We start from the raw sequence: 17,669 nt of genomic DNA, 5'->3' as shown, positions 1-17,669 counted from the left end.
TGAGGTACTGTACATGCCTTGAAAAATGTAATGGAGAAATGGACTCTCTTCCAATGTTTTAATATACATTACAATGTTCTTGGATAATAATTAACATAATTACAATAATTCAAAATAGAATTCTTTTCGAAAGACCCTGTATTTCTCTTTTGAATCTTTCCTTTATGATCTCCACTGTTATGACTGCTATAAATTGTCAGTTATTTCTATGTAAAATGCCATATAACATATGAGTTTATTTAAACATTTGTTTTTTTTTATAGTAAATTATATTTACATACAGTAAAACTTTTCTAACTCAAACATATGTAACTCATTTATATCTTTAATTTGAAGAAAATAAAGCACTTTGTAGGTCTGAATGGAATAGCATGGGGGTTTAATTTCTCCAACATGAATTTCCTTAACCTAAATTTTTCAAAGGTTTTTATGATCTCCTGACACTGAATTATGTTACTTTCAATTTCTCTAACTTGAATTTTAATATTTATTTTATCCAAAGTGATCCTAATTATTGAATATCCACAAAATTTTCAGATAGTTAGTTGTATATACTGTCCAACACCCATTTACAGACAATGTTCCAGTCCAAAGCAAGAAGACCTCTTGCTTTATCTCAACAAGGTGTACCTGCAAAACTGTTTAATTCCATTAGTTACATTGAACATTTTGCTGTAAGGTGTTACACAGGCTGTTTAAAACAACAAAACTATCAAAGATTCTTTATATAATTCAAGAGAGGTAAAAATACAGATCTATTCAGAATCAGCATTTTTCACTATTGTAGTAAATTATATTTACATATAGTAAAACTTCTCTAACTTGAATCATCTGCAACTTGAAGTTTTTTCCTGCCCCTAGGAGCTTCAATTTAGAAAAGTTTTAGTGTATTTTATTTACTAATAAAATATTATATTGTATTAATATAATTTTAATTACAGTTTTTGATTTTCTGTAATTGAAACATTATTTTTATGACAAATAAAGAAGTTATTTTATTTCAGATGGACCTATATTTCCAGTTCATTCAAAGTTTGTGGAAATTGTTGAAGATGAATCTGCAATTGTTAATTTAACTGCCAAAGCTAATCCTCCAACTATATGGTATACTTGGACTAAAAAAGGAAGCTTAGTTCCTTCTTTAATGTCTTCTAAACAACAGGTGCCTATGGTTATGGCTGAAAGAGGTGTCTTGTATATATGGCATGCAGCTCGTCATCATGCCGGTACTTATGTATGTGAAGCAGAGAATTTGGAAGATGTTTCTAATGCAACAGTTGTTTTAAATGTTTTATGTAAGTATTTATTCAATGTTAAAATTGTTTGTGTGGGTCCACCGGGAGGTCGGACTTTGTCGGACATCCTTTTCTCGGTTCACAGGTCAGTTATGACCTGCCCACTGTCAAGGATGGCTGTCCAGTCTGGAACTAATTATTTGTCAGGTCGAGTGGAGGAGGAAAGAGGGGGATCGTTGATAAGACAGAGGCGAGATTCGAATAAATGACACCAGTTACAAGAACAAACAGAATTTATTACGAAACGATAACGAACAGTTACACCGAATAACATTGACAGAGATATTATATACTAACATAGAAAAGTTTGAACCCGAGAGAGAGTTTACAAACAAGTGGTCGTCATACCTCAACAGGTGGTCAGAGTCGGATGACAGAGTCAACACAAAATCTGTAGTGGCGTAGAAATTCGGCGGAGAGGCTTCGAGTGTAGAATTTCGGCGTAGAGTCCAACTAGAGGCGGGAGCTACGAACGACGACAACCTTGGTTCTGGCTCCCCTCCTTTTTATTTCGTCCCCTCGTTAATTTTCTCGCCAATAAGCGAATTTTGTCTTTAGTTCCGAGTGTGACTCAGTTACGAGTTTCGAGGGGAGGGGGAGGTACAGTCATTCCCCTAAGACGGGTCAGTTTTTGGTTTGGAATTTGGTTATGGATGTCATGATAATGACTAATTTAAATTTTTATTTCGCCGGTGAATTCGAACTCTCACATTTGCAATTGAAATTTATCCAAGTTTACTTATAGATTTTATTTTTATAATTCTTTAATATTGTAGATATTTTAACTTGTAATTACCTTGAGTAAAAACAAAACAATAAATATTAATGTTTGGATTATGTAAGCACTTATGTAAGTTTTTATTGTTGTTACTAACATAATAAATGTTTGTTTGGCAGCAATTCAATCTTCTTCAATTAGTCAGTGAATGAAATTGCAGATTTAAATGTAAATTACTTAAATTTTAAATACAAACATATTTTAACTGTTACAAAACAATAACTTTAAATAATTTAATTGAAAGTATTAAAAAAATTATAACAAATTTAAGATATTGTACATAAAATTAATAAGAATACAAAAAACATCTGTATTCTTATTAATTTAAACTATTAATAATTAAAAAGTAATAATTTGTGATATTTGAAAACAGTCTTTGTTTTCAAATATTACTGGATTTATTAAATATTAAAAGTAACAAGAATAAAATAAAAGCATAACATATTATTCCTGTGTATTTACAATATATACAGTCAAACCTGTTTTTATGTGCTCTTTTTATGTGCGATTTTTATTTGTGCGATTTTTTTAATGCGAATTTTTAATTTGTGCGGTATAGTTGGTGACTAGTCTCGTGCGATTCGTCATGTCCTATGTTGACTTATTATAGCTAAATAAACTTATTATAGCGTAAATGCACTTATTATAGTAATATTATTGCATGAATATGCGAAAAATGAAATAATTTACTTTTTAAGTCAACAAAACACCACCTGGACAAAAATATGTAAAACAGACGATAGACCAGACGATGCAGTCAAGTGCTGACATCTGTTGTCAATAAATTGTATTTCGTACGGTTTTGAGTTATTTTCTATGTGAGACTTTTTTAATGCGGTCTCTGTTGACCGCATAAAAAAATATTTTTTAATTGTGTTGCGAAAACTATTATTTACAGCCATTCGTGAAGTTTCGTGAGATTTTTTTTAATGCGGTCCCTATCCCCCGCATAAAAACAGGTTTGACTGTATATATATATATATATATATATAGAAACTAGAACTGAATTTTTGTATGTCAAATGGAATAGCAATTTCAAATTTCAAAAATTATATAAAAGTAGAAAGAATGAAACTTTAATACAAAAAGTTAAAGTAATAGAAATAAACTGATATATAATTAAAAATTTCTTGATGATTACATTCTGTTTATTCAGTTCCAGCTTTATTTAAGACTCTTTACAACTACTGGAAACTACTTAGTATTTTTGTTAATCCTTTCACAAAGATGACAGTTTTAGCTTCATGAGTATGGAAAGTATTGAAAGTATTTTAAAAACTGATTATGGAAAACAGTTGCAAATATTCCAAATTATGAATATATGAAATGCCTAAATATGAAGTTTCTACTATATTTCATTCCTTATGCTCATCTGTCATTCAGTAATGGTTAAATAATTTTAAGTTTTTAGCATTTTGGAATATCAAGAATAGATATTTGATGAGAATAATATAATGTCTACTGTAAATTATCTGAAAAAAAAAACAGAAATAAATTATTTGTGTGTTTGCATTTTTCAACTAATTTATCATCAAAATTATATTATTCTCATTGAATGTTTATTTGTTAATATCACATTTACACAAAAAATGTCTCACAATAAGAGTCTCTAGGAGCTAGAAAATATTTATTAAATTAATGTTTTTGGAACACAATCATTCTATTGACAGATCACATCAAAATAAACCAAAATCAGACACTTTAAAATATAAAATGTAGACTGCATAGCTTTCTTCACAGCAAAGCTTTGAATTGAACAAAACTCTTATACTGTTGTGTGACACATTTTGTCATGTGATTCATAACTAGTGTTCATGATCATCAGTGTTTAAGGACAGCTATACTTGATGTCCCAGACATGCTCAATTAGGAAGAAGTTTGATGATCTGATTGGCTAAGAAGGGGTTCAGTTTCACAAAAGACTTTCAAGAAACAGAGCTGTGCATGACTGGGTATTATCCTGTTGTAAAATGGCTCCTGAAAGATGGAACATTATAGGCACAATGGCTGGCCACAGGATCTTGTCAGTATGTGACTGGACTATCAGCTCATGTTACATCACTACTAAGAGAGATTGGTTATCATAAGAAATGGCTCCCTACACCACTACACCTCTAGTGATGCAATGTGCTTTCAACAACTGAGATTACTTGTAACTGTTAACTGAATCTTTTTCATACTTGCACATGGTTATTATCAACACCTAGATAAAAGCAGGATTTGTTGCTAAAGACAATATGATGCCATTTTCAAACTAACCATGCTTCTGTGACATAGCACATACTAGATGAAGTTTTTGATGTTCATTTATTGATGGCAGGCATTCTATTACTGCTAGTCACTTGGCAATGGTGCAACTTACTACTGGATTTTATATAAAGAGTACTGCATGTACTGGATGGTGGCCAATGATGACATTGAAAGTTAGGGTTTCTTTCACTATCTTATGATTCTTCCATCTGATTGTCCTGTAAAGCCAACCAGCCTTGTCAGTAGGTCTGTAGGCCTTCTACGCCATTGCAAACATCATCTCACATCCACAATGCTGTGACTTAACTCAAATGGTGAGTGATAGGTTGGTATGACCAGCTGGCTCTTCAGAGTCTAACAATTCATTCTCTCTCTCAAACACTATCAAATGTTCATAGAAATGTCAAATTTTTTGCAGCATCCATAGAGTAAATAGTAGCATAGGTAACTGACAATCCCTCTAAACTATTAACAACAGTGATGTGACAGCCCTTATCTCTTGGGATTCATGGTTCTAATACAGGCTGATTGTGTTTTGTAGAGCAATTTGCATCACAGATATACCCAACTATCAGTTTTTTGCATACTGCTTTTGACTTTTTTAAATTTTTTGGCTGTGTTATTTTTTGGCAAAGAGCATACAGTACATTTCAGTTAATTGGGATTATCATTTATATGGAACATGTATTGAAAGACAGAAACAAAAAAGATAATATAAGGCAAATTTATTCTCTTATTTGGGACATTCTATCACTTTATTGGGACACATTACACTAGCATATAATCATGGACAGTTATGAGGGCATATGGCAGGGCAGGCATGGGTTGTTTCTAGAAATTTAACAAAGAATTTTTATAATTTATAACAACTTTTCATGTTACAATGAAAATGTGGATTGTGTAAATGCAATTATTTAACAAGTTGTTTTGGAAAAGCACCTAAAAACTAAAGAAGATAAGATAGTAGTGAGGTTGAGGCCAAAGTTTTAAACATGAAAACATGTATGTTGGACATTCAGCACCACTTTCCCGTAAGCCTAGAAGTTTGACAATGTCGTTTGGAATGTCGAGCATAATTCCACTGACTATCCAAATGCCATTGTCAAACTTCTATGCTTACAGGAAAGCAGCACTGAATGTCTGATGTATGCATTTAAAAGTTTGGCCTCAACCTCGCTAATGAAGAGATGATACTCTTGATCAAGACTTAATGACTAGGAAGACAGAAAATTTATTTCTAAACTAAGACTGTATTTTATGCAAGATGGAAATGAAGGAAGTCCCATTTCTGAGATGAATACCTGCACCAATTTTACCCACTTGCAAAGTATAAAGAAAATCCATGAAGAGATACTTGATAAATTTCTGCAAAAATAATTGTTCTTTTCTTTTTGGTTAAATGATTATATATATATATATAATACTGAATATTAATTATATTAATTATATTTTTCAATGAATGGTTTTTGTCTTCATTGCCCATTTTTTATTCTAGATTTTGTTTGTTGAAATTCACTTTACTGGGACAGCTGCTTAATTGGGACAAATTAGCCAGGTTTTAATGTGTCCCAAATAAGTGGAATCAACTATATTTGATTTATGGTAAAAATAATATTTGAAAAAGTATATTTTAGAGTAACATATACAAACAACTCAATACTCTTTACCAACCAAGAAAACAACTAGATTCATATCAAGCTATATTAAGATTAATTAATTAATATGTTATTAAACAAGTTGGCAAGAGGAGGCAGTTGGCCTGCTAGATTAATTTTGTGTTAGCCAAGAGCTAAGGAGGGTTGTAGGTGCTAAAATCATCTGCACTTGATGCAGTGAGTCACCAGTATTATTATATCCAAATTGATTAATTGGAAGCTAAGATTGGATGGAAGTTCTAAGATCGTTGACTGGTGGAGATAGGGAACTTGAAAGCCCACTCCTCGGCACCAATGTCACGTTGCCATCTTTTAGGCGGGGATCATTTAATCCCGTGTCAAGATGAACCTAAGGGAAGTTTGCATGTGGGTGTGGTGGAGGAGGCAATTGATGACAAGTGTTTTATAAAAGAAAAGCTGTTTATTTGGTAACATTTATGCTTACATCTATGTGAAAGTTCAGTTCCACTTCTTTATTGTCCTTCGGGATGGAGAGGATTTTTCTTTCTGTCGAAGTCCCAGGGTGGACGAGATGAGATCGCTGGGTGTTGGAGATGATTTGAGAGTTGCAGAGACATCTTGGGCAACAACACAATTCACTATGTAAAGCACACGGTGAGTTTAATCCAGAGGAAACTGTCCTTTGACCTTGAAATTCCAATTTTTATAATTTTTCTCTCTATTCATATTTCTGATTGGCCCCTCATCCCCTTCCCCGCTTTCCGATTGGTCTCTCCTTTGTTTTCAGGTGAAAACTGGGACCGACTTGGGTCATGAGAAAGGTCCAATTTGGGGTGTTTATCTGGTGCCCTTTCGTCTATTGTTCTCAGAGATTGTTGATAAAACCACAAGACTTGCACTCATGATTTAGTCTGTTGTTTACAATTTCTGTCATCTGGGAACTTTTACAATCATATGCGATGTTTTTCTATTCATTAAATCTTTCTCCTCTTTCCGAAATTGTTTTCCTAGATTGACTATTTATGAGCACACAAGTCAGAATTCTACCTATTTATGAGTGCTTGTGTCAGAGTTCTTCCTTTTGGTTTGACAATGACAGATTGTTTAACATGTGTTGGAGTCCGTTCCGAGACTTGTTTACATTTTGTGTCATGTTTAGATCAAGAGTTTTTTCTCTTTCACTTTTACATAATCTGTTATAATTTAAACACAAGAATTCCGCGATTTATGCAATTTTGGATCTCGTCTGGGAACTCACAAGTTTGAGTAGCATAATTGGCAAAGCATCTACACAGTAAGCAGGAGTTGCAGGTTTGAGTCCTGCTCCAGGCCAATTTCTTTTTTCCCAGAATATCCTAAGTTAAATTTATTTATTTCTAATTATTTAATTTAACACAAGATGGCTGATTAACTTCCTACCTTTAGCCAAATTGTTTAATATTGTATTAATTAATTAGCCTTAATATAGCTCAATATGAAGCTGACTGTATAGTACATTTGATTATATTTTTGAAACCTTAGATAATGAAATGTTTAAATATTTCAAAGATATTTAAATGATGAAAAATCTAATAAATCCAAATATAATAATTTTTTTATTGAAGCGATTTTAAACACAGTTCTGAAATGGGTAAGAAATTATGTTTTTGTGTGATTTTGGTTATATAAGTTTTTGATGACCTTTAATGATCATCAAAAACTTTAGGTCACAAGTGAGGAACCTGAGGAGCCTTTTGTAGCTTCTATATAATCTGATAACAATACAAAATAATATAAGTTTAATTTTGCTGTCATCAGTTTCATTTATAAAAGTGTTCTTTTTCTCAAAAAAGATACCTATCCAAGTACAATTTATTTACATTTTTGGTGTATGTAAACTAAATGGATTTACTAATGCTACCTGCAATACAATATGCAGCCTTATGAGATCCTTATAAAATGAGATATAACATTCTGATTACAAAGGGTTCCCTGTCACTGATTCTAGTTATTTTTTAAGTAACTAGATCATAATTAAAACTTGCAAGTGCTTCTAAGCATAAGTGCACACATATGCATACCCACACACAGACAGAGGCAAGTTAACATGTATAGCAACAATAACTACTATGGCAACAAACTTAAAGAATAATGAAGTTAAGATTACATTTTGTTCTTTTTGTATTTTAAATTCTTAGTTATTATAGCAACAACTGCAATGGATTTTATTTTTTGTTAATTTATTTATTTAATTTATAATTTATTCATTTTTTCAATTATGTAATTTAATGTCTGCAATTTTTGAGTTGCTTTTAAATAATTTCTTGAATGTGCTGATTATTTCATCATGTCCATATCAACAGAATTATATAATTCTACTACATTTCTAAAGATGAATATTAAGCTAAAAATTGCTAGAGCAGTTTTTGTTGGTTTTTTCAAATTTTTATGCTCCATTAAAGCAGCATTTTACCCCATGAAAATAATTTTTATTTGTTGTTATAATTGTATAAGAAAATTTAATCTCTTAGATTATGTAATTATAATAAATTTATCTTTATACTTTTTTGTAGTTTCCACTTTATATTTAAATATTTAAATTAATGTAAACTATTTTTTTTTTAGATGGTGCTAACATAACCAACATAACATCCCTTGTTAAAGCTAATGAAGGGGAAAGTGTTTGTTTTGAATGTGTTGTTGATGCTAATCCTCTAACTGAAGATGTTGTGGTATGGAGGAAAAAAGATAGTGAAGATATACTTAATTTTGTTGTTATGAGAGATAGAGCTGTTGTCACTGTTTTTAATGTTACGAAGAACGACAGCAAGATTTATGAATGTGTTGCATATAATGGCATTGGAGAACCTGTAGTTAGAACGGCACAATTAGTTATATTATGTAAGATATATCAATTTTACAATTTATGTAATAATTATTTAATTGAGGTTTTCATAAATAAACACTTTTGAATTTTGTTTTTAAGAAATAACATTAACATAAGAAAATGGAAATGTGTTTACTTGTTACTTAATGTTTTTTTCTTTATTATAATTTTTTTTCTGATAACTATAATAAAATTAATTGAAATAAAATGAAAGCTGAAGATGATAAGAAGTAACAGACTCCTTAAATATATAATTAATTATATGTCAGAATTCATTCAAAACTTTTTTAAATATGTTCACAAAATGATCAACAATTATTGAATTTTTATTGGGTTATTTTTTAATGGAATTTAATTTGTTGAATGATATTTTATTATAGACTCTTGTTTAATAAGTGGTTTGGTTAATGAGTTATCTTTTATAGAGACATTTAGTTCTATTAACAAGCAGAATTTGTATTGAAGACAATCTTAGATTTCATGTTCAGGCAATGCTAGCTAGAAAGAGTAGTTTAAAGTTTTATCATCTATTTGAATAATTATTTGCCTTGTATTAATATTAGTTTTAACAAAAGATACAGATGAGTTTTTAGTATCTCATTTGTTTTTTGCATAATGCAAACAGAGTTGGTGGCATATTAGTCCTTAGTAAAGTAAATGTGAGGACAGTGGTTAAAAATAAGATCTGAAATTAGTCAGTCCATAAACCAGAATCAATTCTTTAATGTTTCATTGAAAAAATAAAGTTAGTTAATGAGATGTCGCATAATGAATGATTCAGTGGAATCAGTTGTCATTAAACAAAGGATTATTCTAGTAATAAAATAAAACTAATTAAATAATGAAATTTAATTAACATACATCTCTTTAAAACATTAATTTTTATTAGTTATAGTTCTAAAATAATAATTCTGAATTTTCTGATTATTAAAATTATAAAAGATGCAATGTTGCATCTTAGAAAAAAAATCAATGATTAAAAGAATTTACCACTGAAAATATGCATTTTTAGTTATAAACGAGAAACAATTACTTAAGCTAATAAAAAAGTCAATGATTAAAAGAATTTATATTAGAGAGTAACTGAATTTGTGGATTATTAAAATAATTTATTTGTAAAATAATAAAACTAGAAAATAATACATAACTTTAAAAGAAAGTTTTCATTTTGAAAATAAACAATATGAAAACTATGAAATTCAGATATTTTCTGCTAAATCAAATTGCTTGTTGATTTAAATTGGAAAGAAGTCTTTTAAACTGATAAATTTTTTAATTACTAAAAATATAGTTTTTGTGTATTAAATCCAAATAACTGCCAGATTAGATTGGGCTAATAAATTATCAGTAACAGAAATAGAGCCCAATCTAATATGATGGAGTGTGCAGCATAACTCTGTGTCCTGAAAGTAGTTGGTGCAATGGCATTTATCATGTTTTATGCAATTTTAGCCACCTTTAGTAAAATGGAAAACAGTTGATTTTTAGCACTGTTTTGAGAAATAGTTCCAGAATTTTTCACTTTAAATTTCACTCCATTTTTGAGGATCTTCAAAATTCCAGACATGCTAATTTTAAGGGACTAAATCTTGCAACCAAAGGTCATCAGTTCCTTTGACATTTTTACTCCTACTACAGTTCTGATAAAGTCCCAACTGCTTCATTCAGAGCTGTAATTTTACCCAGAAATGTATAATGATACTTTTATTCATCTCCTTTACATTTTTGATAATAAATTATTCAAATATAAAGATCCAAATTTTAATAAATAGTAACTTAAAACTTACATAAAATATTGAAAATATACAATTAGTTTTTGGCTTTAGACAACTTACTCTTTTGTATATGATACTTTGATAAGTCACTTTTTTATATGCAAAATTTGCACATTTGTATATATTCAGCAGAAAAAGAAAATTTTTCAGCTATTGCACAGTGATATTTTTTGCTAGTTTTGGTTTTTGTAACATCAAAAGCATTTATGGAAATATATTATTACTTTTAGGTTTCTGTTCTATAGTTTTAATGTTTTAAATAATGGCTTATGCATTGTAATATATTCATTGCAAAAATGTAAAATTTTCCTACATTAATAAGAGATTCTTTATAACATTTTTTTAGGAACAGCACACTCTTTATAATGTACAATTCTTTCTTCCAGTTTAATCTAAAATTATTTAATTAAATTATAATTATTAAATTTATTATGAGATGGTGCCTAATTCCTCTCCCTCTTTGGTCAAATTTATCAGTAATTTATAATAATTATAGCCAACAATTAGCCCAATGTCATAAGGCAGTGGTTGTTGCTTTACTGTTGCTTGGCGTTTGGTTTGTATAGTTTCTAGTTGTATCCAAAATTAGTTTCTAGTTGTATCTTCATTATCAGGTATTACCTGTACTGAATATTCTTTTTCTATTTCTTTTTATCAATTTGTAATGTTCATTTTTTTTCTTCTGGAATGTACTAAAAGCATATATTTTTTAAAAGGATTTTATGAATAGGCTATTTCTTTGATGAACATTTAAAGTATATTAATTTTTAAATATTTTAAACCAAAAATATTGCTACCTTATGCATGTTTCACTCTTATTATTTCAAAATTTGAATATTTGTGAAAAGAGAATAACAAAAAAGAGAACAAATACATTCTCTTTTCCATTCTGACAAAATATGAACCAGCCTTAACTTTCATTTCAGAATATTTGTAGTCAGAATTTTTAAAATAATTAATATATTTTTAAAGAAATTTTATCTTAGTATTTTTCTAGATGCTTATTGCATTATCAATACACAATGCATTAGACAAGGTTGGAATGATGATTGCTGAAAAATATGATTTAGGCAGATTTATATTTCATTCTAGATTTGTACTTTAACCTTTGAATAAAAATATAATTTGATAATTTATGACAGATATTGCATGCCTTTGCAGTCTACATTTCTAATCATTAATTTATTAACCAAATTATAATTTAACAAATTTTAGTGGATTGTTAAATATTTGATATATTAATTTATTTTACAGTAACTGCACTCCATTTCATCAAGAAACATGTAGACAAATTTATTAATTTATTTAAGAAATTTTTCTACATGTTTTTATTTTATTATTTAAGCATTTAATAATAGCTTTTTATTAATACGGAGTATGATATAAAAATTTATATATAAAGTTATAGAGAATAAAGCAATAAATGAAGTTGTGAATCAATGAATTTATTATTAACCAATAACGATAGCTGTTGGCATCATTTAGGAAGATTTATTAAGCTAAAATTTCACAGTTAATGATTTCACATTTTTGTAATTGTATACTCTTAATAAGCTGGAACACTTTAACAGTAAGCAACTCAACACCCTTCATTCTCTTTACAGCAAGAAATTTTAATAGAACAAATATTGTTTTGCATTAAAATTTTTCAGCCTCTTTAAGGGGCCTGATTCAGGTTTTCAAACTATTCTAAAATTAAATGTTTGATTTTAGAATAATTTGAAAACCTGAGGCAGCCCCTTAAAGAGGCCAAAAACGTTTGTTCCATTAAAATGTTTTGCAGGAAAGAGTACAGAAAATGTTGAGTTGCTAACTTTGTAATTTTATTTTACACGCTATGAAATACCAATAAATGTATAAAAATGGAATTGTGCATGTTTCTTTAAGTAATTACAATTACATTAAAGTCTTTACATAATGAATTTTAAAATTACTTTTATTTATTATATCAAAATATAAATTTTCTTTTTTTGTAGACAAACCTGTTATTCTTCATTCCCAAATTCAACCAAAAGTTGCTGGAGAATTAAAAATGGATACTAGATTATATTGTTTTGTTGACTGTAGTGACGAATTGAAATTTGTTTGGTCTTTTAATGGATCAGTTATTACAGATTCAAATAAGTACAAAATAGAAGTGAAAAGAGAAGAAATTGATGTTTGGAAAAGTGTACTTACTATTAAGAATGTGGATTATGATAATTTTGGAATCTATACCTGCCTTGCAAGAAATTCTATTGGATATGATTTTTTTAAAATTATACTTGTTCAAAAGAGTGAGTTTGTTTATTACTTTCTATTGTTACCGGTACTTAAAACTTAATCCATAATTTAATTAAATTATTTATAGTATTGTATATTTGAAAGTTACAAGTATGGTATTCAACTGTCATTTTATTTTTAATTTGTATATACCATAAACATGTATGTCTTTCTCTTTTGTTTTCTTTTCATATTAACCCCAGATAATTTCTTGCCAGATGTGCTTTCTTCCTGTTTTCCCATTCTTATCATTTGTTTTTATTGATCTCTATTTATCGGTTGATATAGGAAAAAAAAGTCTAAGAATCCTTGAATTGGCTGAGTGATAGAAAAGGAGAGGAAAAATATTGGACAGAAAAGTTATTGCTGGTGTGAAGAGAGAGAGAGCAGCAGTGTCTGGACTGTTGAGAGAGTATTACCAGAGTATGAATCAAAGAAGTTTTATTTTTAATTGAAGGAATTGTTCCTTCAATTAAAAATAAAACTTCTTTGATTCATAAACTTTCAGAGAGTTTTTTGTTTTCTGCAAAGCTGGAACTATTCACTGCATTTGTTTTATTCATTGTCATGAAATGTATTGTTTTATTCAAATATATTCACATCAATGCAAATGTTTATTATTTGTATTATTTATTTTATCTCTATTTTCTGAATTAAAGCCTAATGACCTATTTGGTCTGCATACTGTTGAACAAATACTGTCCTACAGTAGAATATATTAAGATATATTCTACTGTAGGATAAATGTAGGATAAACATTAAAATTAATTTAGCATTTATTTTTTGTTTCCAATACAATAAAACATTCGAATGGTTTTTGGAATATTCCACATTTTCTCAATTCTAAAATGCACTTTTTTTATTTAGTTTTATTTGTCAAAAATAGAAATGTCTTACATCTGCAGTTAAAACAGTAATAATCATGAGTTGATTGTATGATACATTGTGAATAAAAGTAATGACCAGGTTCACCACACCAAATTATTATCCAATTAAAGAACAAGATAATCACTGTCTATTGGCATTAAACAATTTTTATTACTTATGAGTAATAAAAAATCATTTAACATCAATAGACAATGATTATCTCATTCTTTAATTGGATGAATGATACATTGTGCATTAATAATAATTGTTTTTGGCTATTCTTCTCCATAGTGACATTGATTTAAAAGTTTTCCTGGAACAAACATTTAATTTAAAATACTTTTTAATGTTTAAAATGCTTTTAAGATGACATCATGATGCAGCATGATACAATTATTATATAGTATATGAAGAAAAGCATGGAAATAGAATTGCCAAACACCATTGTTTTATGGCATTGTTTTTGAACTTGTTACTTAATATGATAAAACTTAATAAATGTCATTGTTAAAAATTTTTTCCTCCATAAAAAAATATTAAAATTTAATTTCAAACTTGATGCATCTTAGAAATGAGAAAATATGTTATCATCATTAAAAATATAATATTTTTTGTAAATACATTTTTATATAAATTAACTAAAATAGTCATTTAAAAACTATGTCTATTTTTGGTTATATAGTAGTAATAATAATAATAACTAATTTTATATATTGCAGGTATTCCAGATATTCCTAATAATTTTTATGCTTCAGAAATAACTCACGAAAGTGTAGTTTTAAGATGGAAGCCAGGATTCGATGGTGGATATCAACAGTCTTTTTATATACGATATAAGAAATGGAATGACAAAATATGGACTAAACTTAACGTTGCAGATAATTTATGTAAAGTTAAAGACTTAATGCCCGAAACTGATTATGTATTTATGCTCTCTGCAACAAACTTCATGGGAGATACAGAAGAAAGGACATTAAATATTACTAGTAAAAGTATGTATAGATTTTTTATTAGATTTTATTTTATATATTTATTTTTTAACTTTCCAAAATTTATGTTATTGCTGATTTAATTATGCTTATCAAAATAACTTAAAAGTTTTATTTTGATCATTTTTATTTGCTGTGTATACACATTTAATTTCATAAAAGAAATTTACTTAAAATTTTTAAGAATAGTAAGTTATAACCTTTTGTAAACTGTTGTAGATTTGGATATGATTTGTTATAGTTAAAAATTATTAAAATAATTTTAAAGTGGTGCAGAATACAGTTAAACCTTGTTTTTTGAACTTAATTCATTTCTAATAGTAGTACAAAAACTGATTTGTTCTCAAACTGAAACAAAATAAAATGAATTAATTCATTCCTGACCACCAAAACAAAGCCTTTTTTTATCTTTTTAGTTATATTTCGTTTATAAAAATGCATATAAATGCAATATATTATATATAATATAATAAACATCCCAAAGCCTGATGCATTACTTTACCTAATACCAAATTACTTAATATCTAATTATTAATAATAGCAAAATAATAACCCAATTAATTACAGTGATTGTTTAGTTTAGTATATAATATTATATATATAAAGTAAAATATTCTGTCACTGCCAACTGAAACCAAAACCATAACTTCATAAAAACGTGCAATAAATAGAGACTCAACTCTGCCTGGATGAAATGTAAACAAATCTATCTAACCAGACAACAAATACTTTATCCACACTTTCCAAAATATTATGCTTTAACTGATTTGATTTTGATTTCAATTTTAATTAATTAATTTTTGATTTTATTTTTAATTTTACTTTCAGTTATGGTGTAAAAACCAGAATTTTAATTATTATTTTATTATTTTTAGTTTTAATTAACTGACTACCTTGTATTAATAAATATTAAATTAAATATTAATATTGTAATATATAATATTATATTTAATAAATTTTTGTTGTTTAAGTTAAGCATCTTTAAACACAGATTTGTGGATGTCATTTACATTATAGGAATGTCAATTAATGGAGTTTTTGTTAATTAATTTAATCGAAATTCAGTTGTGATGCATACCAATAAACAGTAGTAGTATCTTACCTGCATGAGCATTGGAATCTAATTTGAACAACAACATTGTCGATGATTTATGTAGTAACATCTAATGACGCAAGGCAATCTCGGTGCCACTGACTTTTGAGTTTTAGCTCTGTCATTGATTGGTCAGACCATCAACTTAACAGAGGAAATATAAGGAGTTGATCATCTGTGTCTCTCTAATCTGTGATCAATTCTTGCCAAGTAGCTCATTTGGCAACAAAGTTATCTTATGGCAACCAGGGCAAATATGGCATTCAAAATTTTGTTCGTAAACCGAATTGTTTGAAAAGCAAGGTGTTCAAAATCCAAGGTTTGACTGTATGTCCAATTGTGCAAATGAAGTTTGGGGGAATTAAAGCTGTCTCAGCTTTTGCAGTATAAAAGATAATATTATGGCAAATACTACCCGAAATGGAGTAGTGTCTCAGCTATGCTTAAAGATGTTGATTAGAAAGAAAGAAAATCCATTTTTATTTTAAAACTCTTTTTCATACTATGTAACGGATGAAGTTTTATGTTGGCTGAAAACAAAATATTCACTCATTCTTCACATAGAAAATTTGCAAATTAGTAAATTGCATTTAAAAACTTTTTCTGAACTGTATTAATAAAACTTTTATTTAGCTATTTAATGATCATTTTATAAACATCGTTTTCCTTTATTTTTCATATTTTTTTCATATATTTATTATAAAATAAAAAATGTTAATGTTAAAATATGTTTTAAAACATCATAAAAATATGGTTGCATTTTCAAAAGTGATAATAATGATGAAAAAGTCAGTCAAACTCTAACAAAAGTTTATCTTTTTGCAAAGATTTGGTAAATTCCTTAAATAATTTTTCAAAATAAAACTTGTCTTAAAGAAATTTTGCATTTTTGGACATCAAAAAGTTTGATAATTGGCACCTTGTGCTAACAATAGCTCATTTGTTACATCAGTGATGACTTGAATTTTATTTCTATTAATCAACATACAGTATTATATCAAGTTTATAATTGTATCTGTTATTCAAAGATAATGGCACATGCTCTTATTAAAGTATTCTTTTAATTTAAAAATTTTTATATTAAGTTTAATGTTGTGTAGCAAATTATACAGTAATCCTGTTTAATTATTTGTATGATTTAATTTGAATTTTTCAAATTATGTTGTATAATTATTAATTGATTCATAAATTGTTTTATTTTGTGGGCTAGTGTGCGATAATTTTCAATGAAATTTTAGTCCTGAAAGTATTTTGCACTCCTGTAATCCTGTTCTTTTGATTTTTCTATTTTTCAAACTTTAGTTGTGAATATGTTCTATAGAAATTTTACTAAAACTTTTTCCATATCAGAAGTAGGTGTCATCTTTTTTCTGTAGTTGGTTTTAAAAATTAGATTGATATATATAGAATTCTGCCTTTATAAAAATTATTGTTATCATAGCTTGTTTTACTATAATTCAGAAGTTTTAAATTGATGCAGTTCATATATTTTATACATTTACTCTAAATGAAGTATTCTTGACTTGTCAATTTATTTTTTATTTTAAATGTACAAAGTGTAATGCCATACAAGTAAGAGATGACTATCTTCCAGTTACAACAAAGCAAAATAGAATAAATGCAAATAACCTTCAAAATTATTATATGTTTATCATTAGTAATAAATTTATTTTTAAAAGTACAATACAATGTAAAAGTAATAAAAAATATATTAATATTTGTCTGCTTTTTTATTTACAATAATCAAAATAAAAAAAATTACCAGAATAGATTAATTTGTTTATAAGTTATTTTCCTATGATGATACATAATAAATTAAGAAATTTGTAAGGGAAAGTTGGTTTTATTTTATGGAACTTATTAATTTTTTTGTTACTA

At 27.9% G+C, this 17,669-nt stretch overlaps 1 protein-coding gene across 8 annotated transcripts in view; it reads left to right on the top strand.

Moving 5' to 3' along the window:
• The window catches only part of LOC136975640 (nephrin-like), a 120,168-nt gene that overhangs the window by 93,382 nt on the left and 9,117 nt on the right, over positions 1 to 17,669 (top strand). For all 8 annotated transcript variants that reach the window (XM_067270721.1, XM_067270719.1, XM_067270718.1 and 5 more), the window contains 4 exons: positions 1,005 to 1,295; positions 8,544 to 8,819; positions 12,557 to 12,856; positions 14,429 to 14,701. In XM_067270721.1, coding sequence (XP_067126822.1) covers positions 1,005 to 1,295; positions 8,544 to 8,819; positions 12,557 to 12,856; positions 14,429 to 14,701 — 1,140 coding nt within the window. The remainder of the gene's footprint in view (positions 1 to 1,004; positions 1,296 to 8,543; positions 8,820 to 12,556; positions 12,857 to 14,428; positions 14,702 to 17,669) is intronic.

This window comes from Centruroides vittatus, unplaced genomic scaffold (genome assembly GCF_030686945.1).
Source record: "Centruroides vittatus isolate TY-2023 unplaced genomic scaffold, ASM3068694v2 contig_377, whole genome shotgun sequence".
Lineage (NCBI taxonomy): Eukaryota > Metazoa > Arthropoda > Arachnida > Scorpiones > Buthidae > Centruroides > Centruroides vittatus.
Note: the sequence above shows the minus strand (reverse complement) of the source record. Positions and strands in the feature narration are given on the sequence as shown.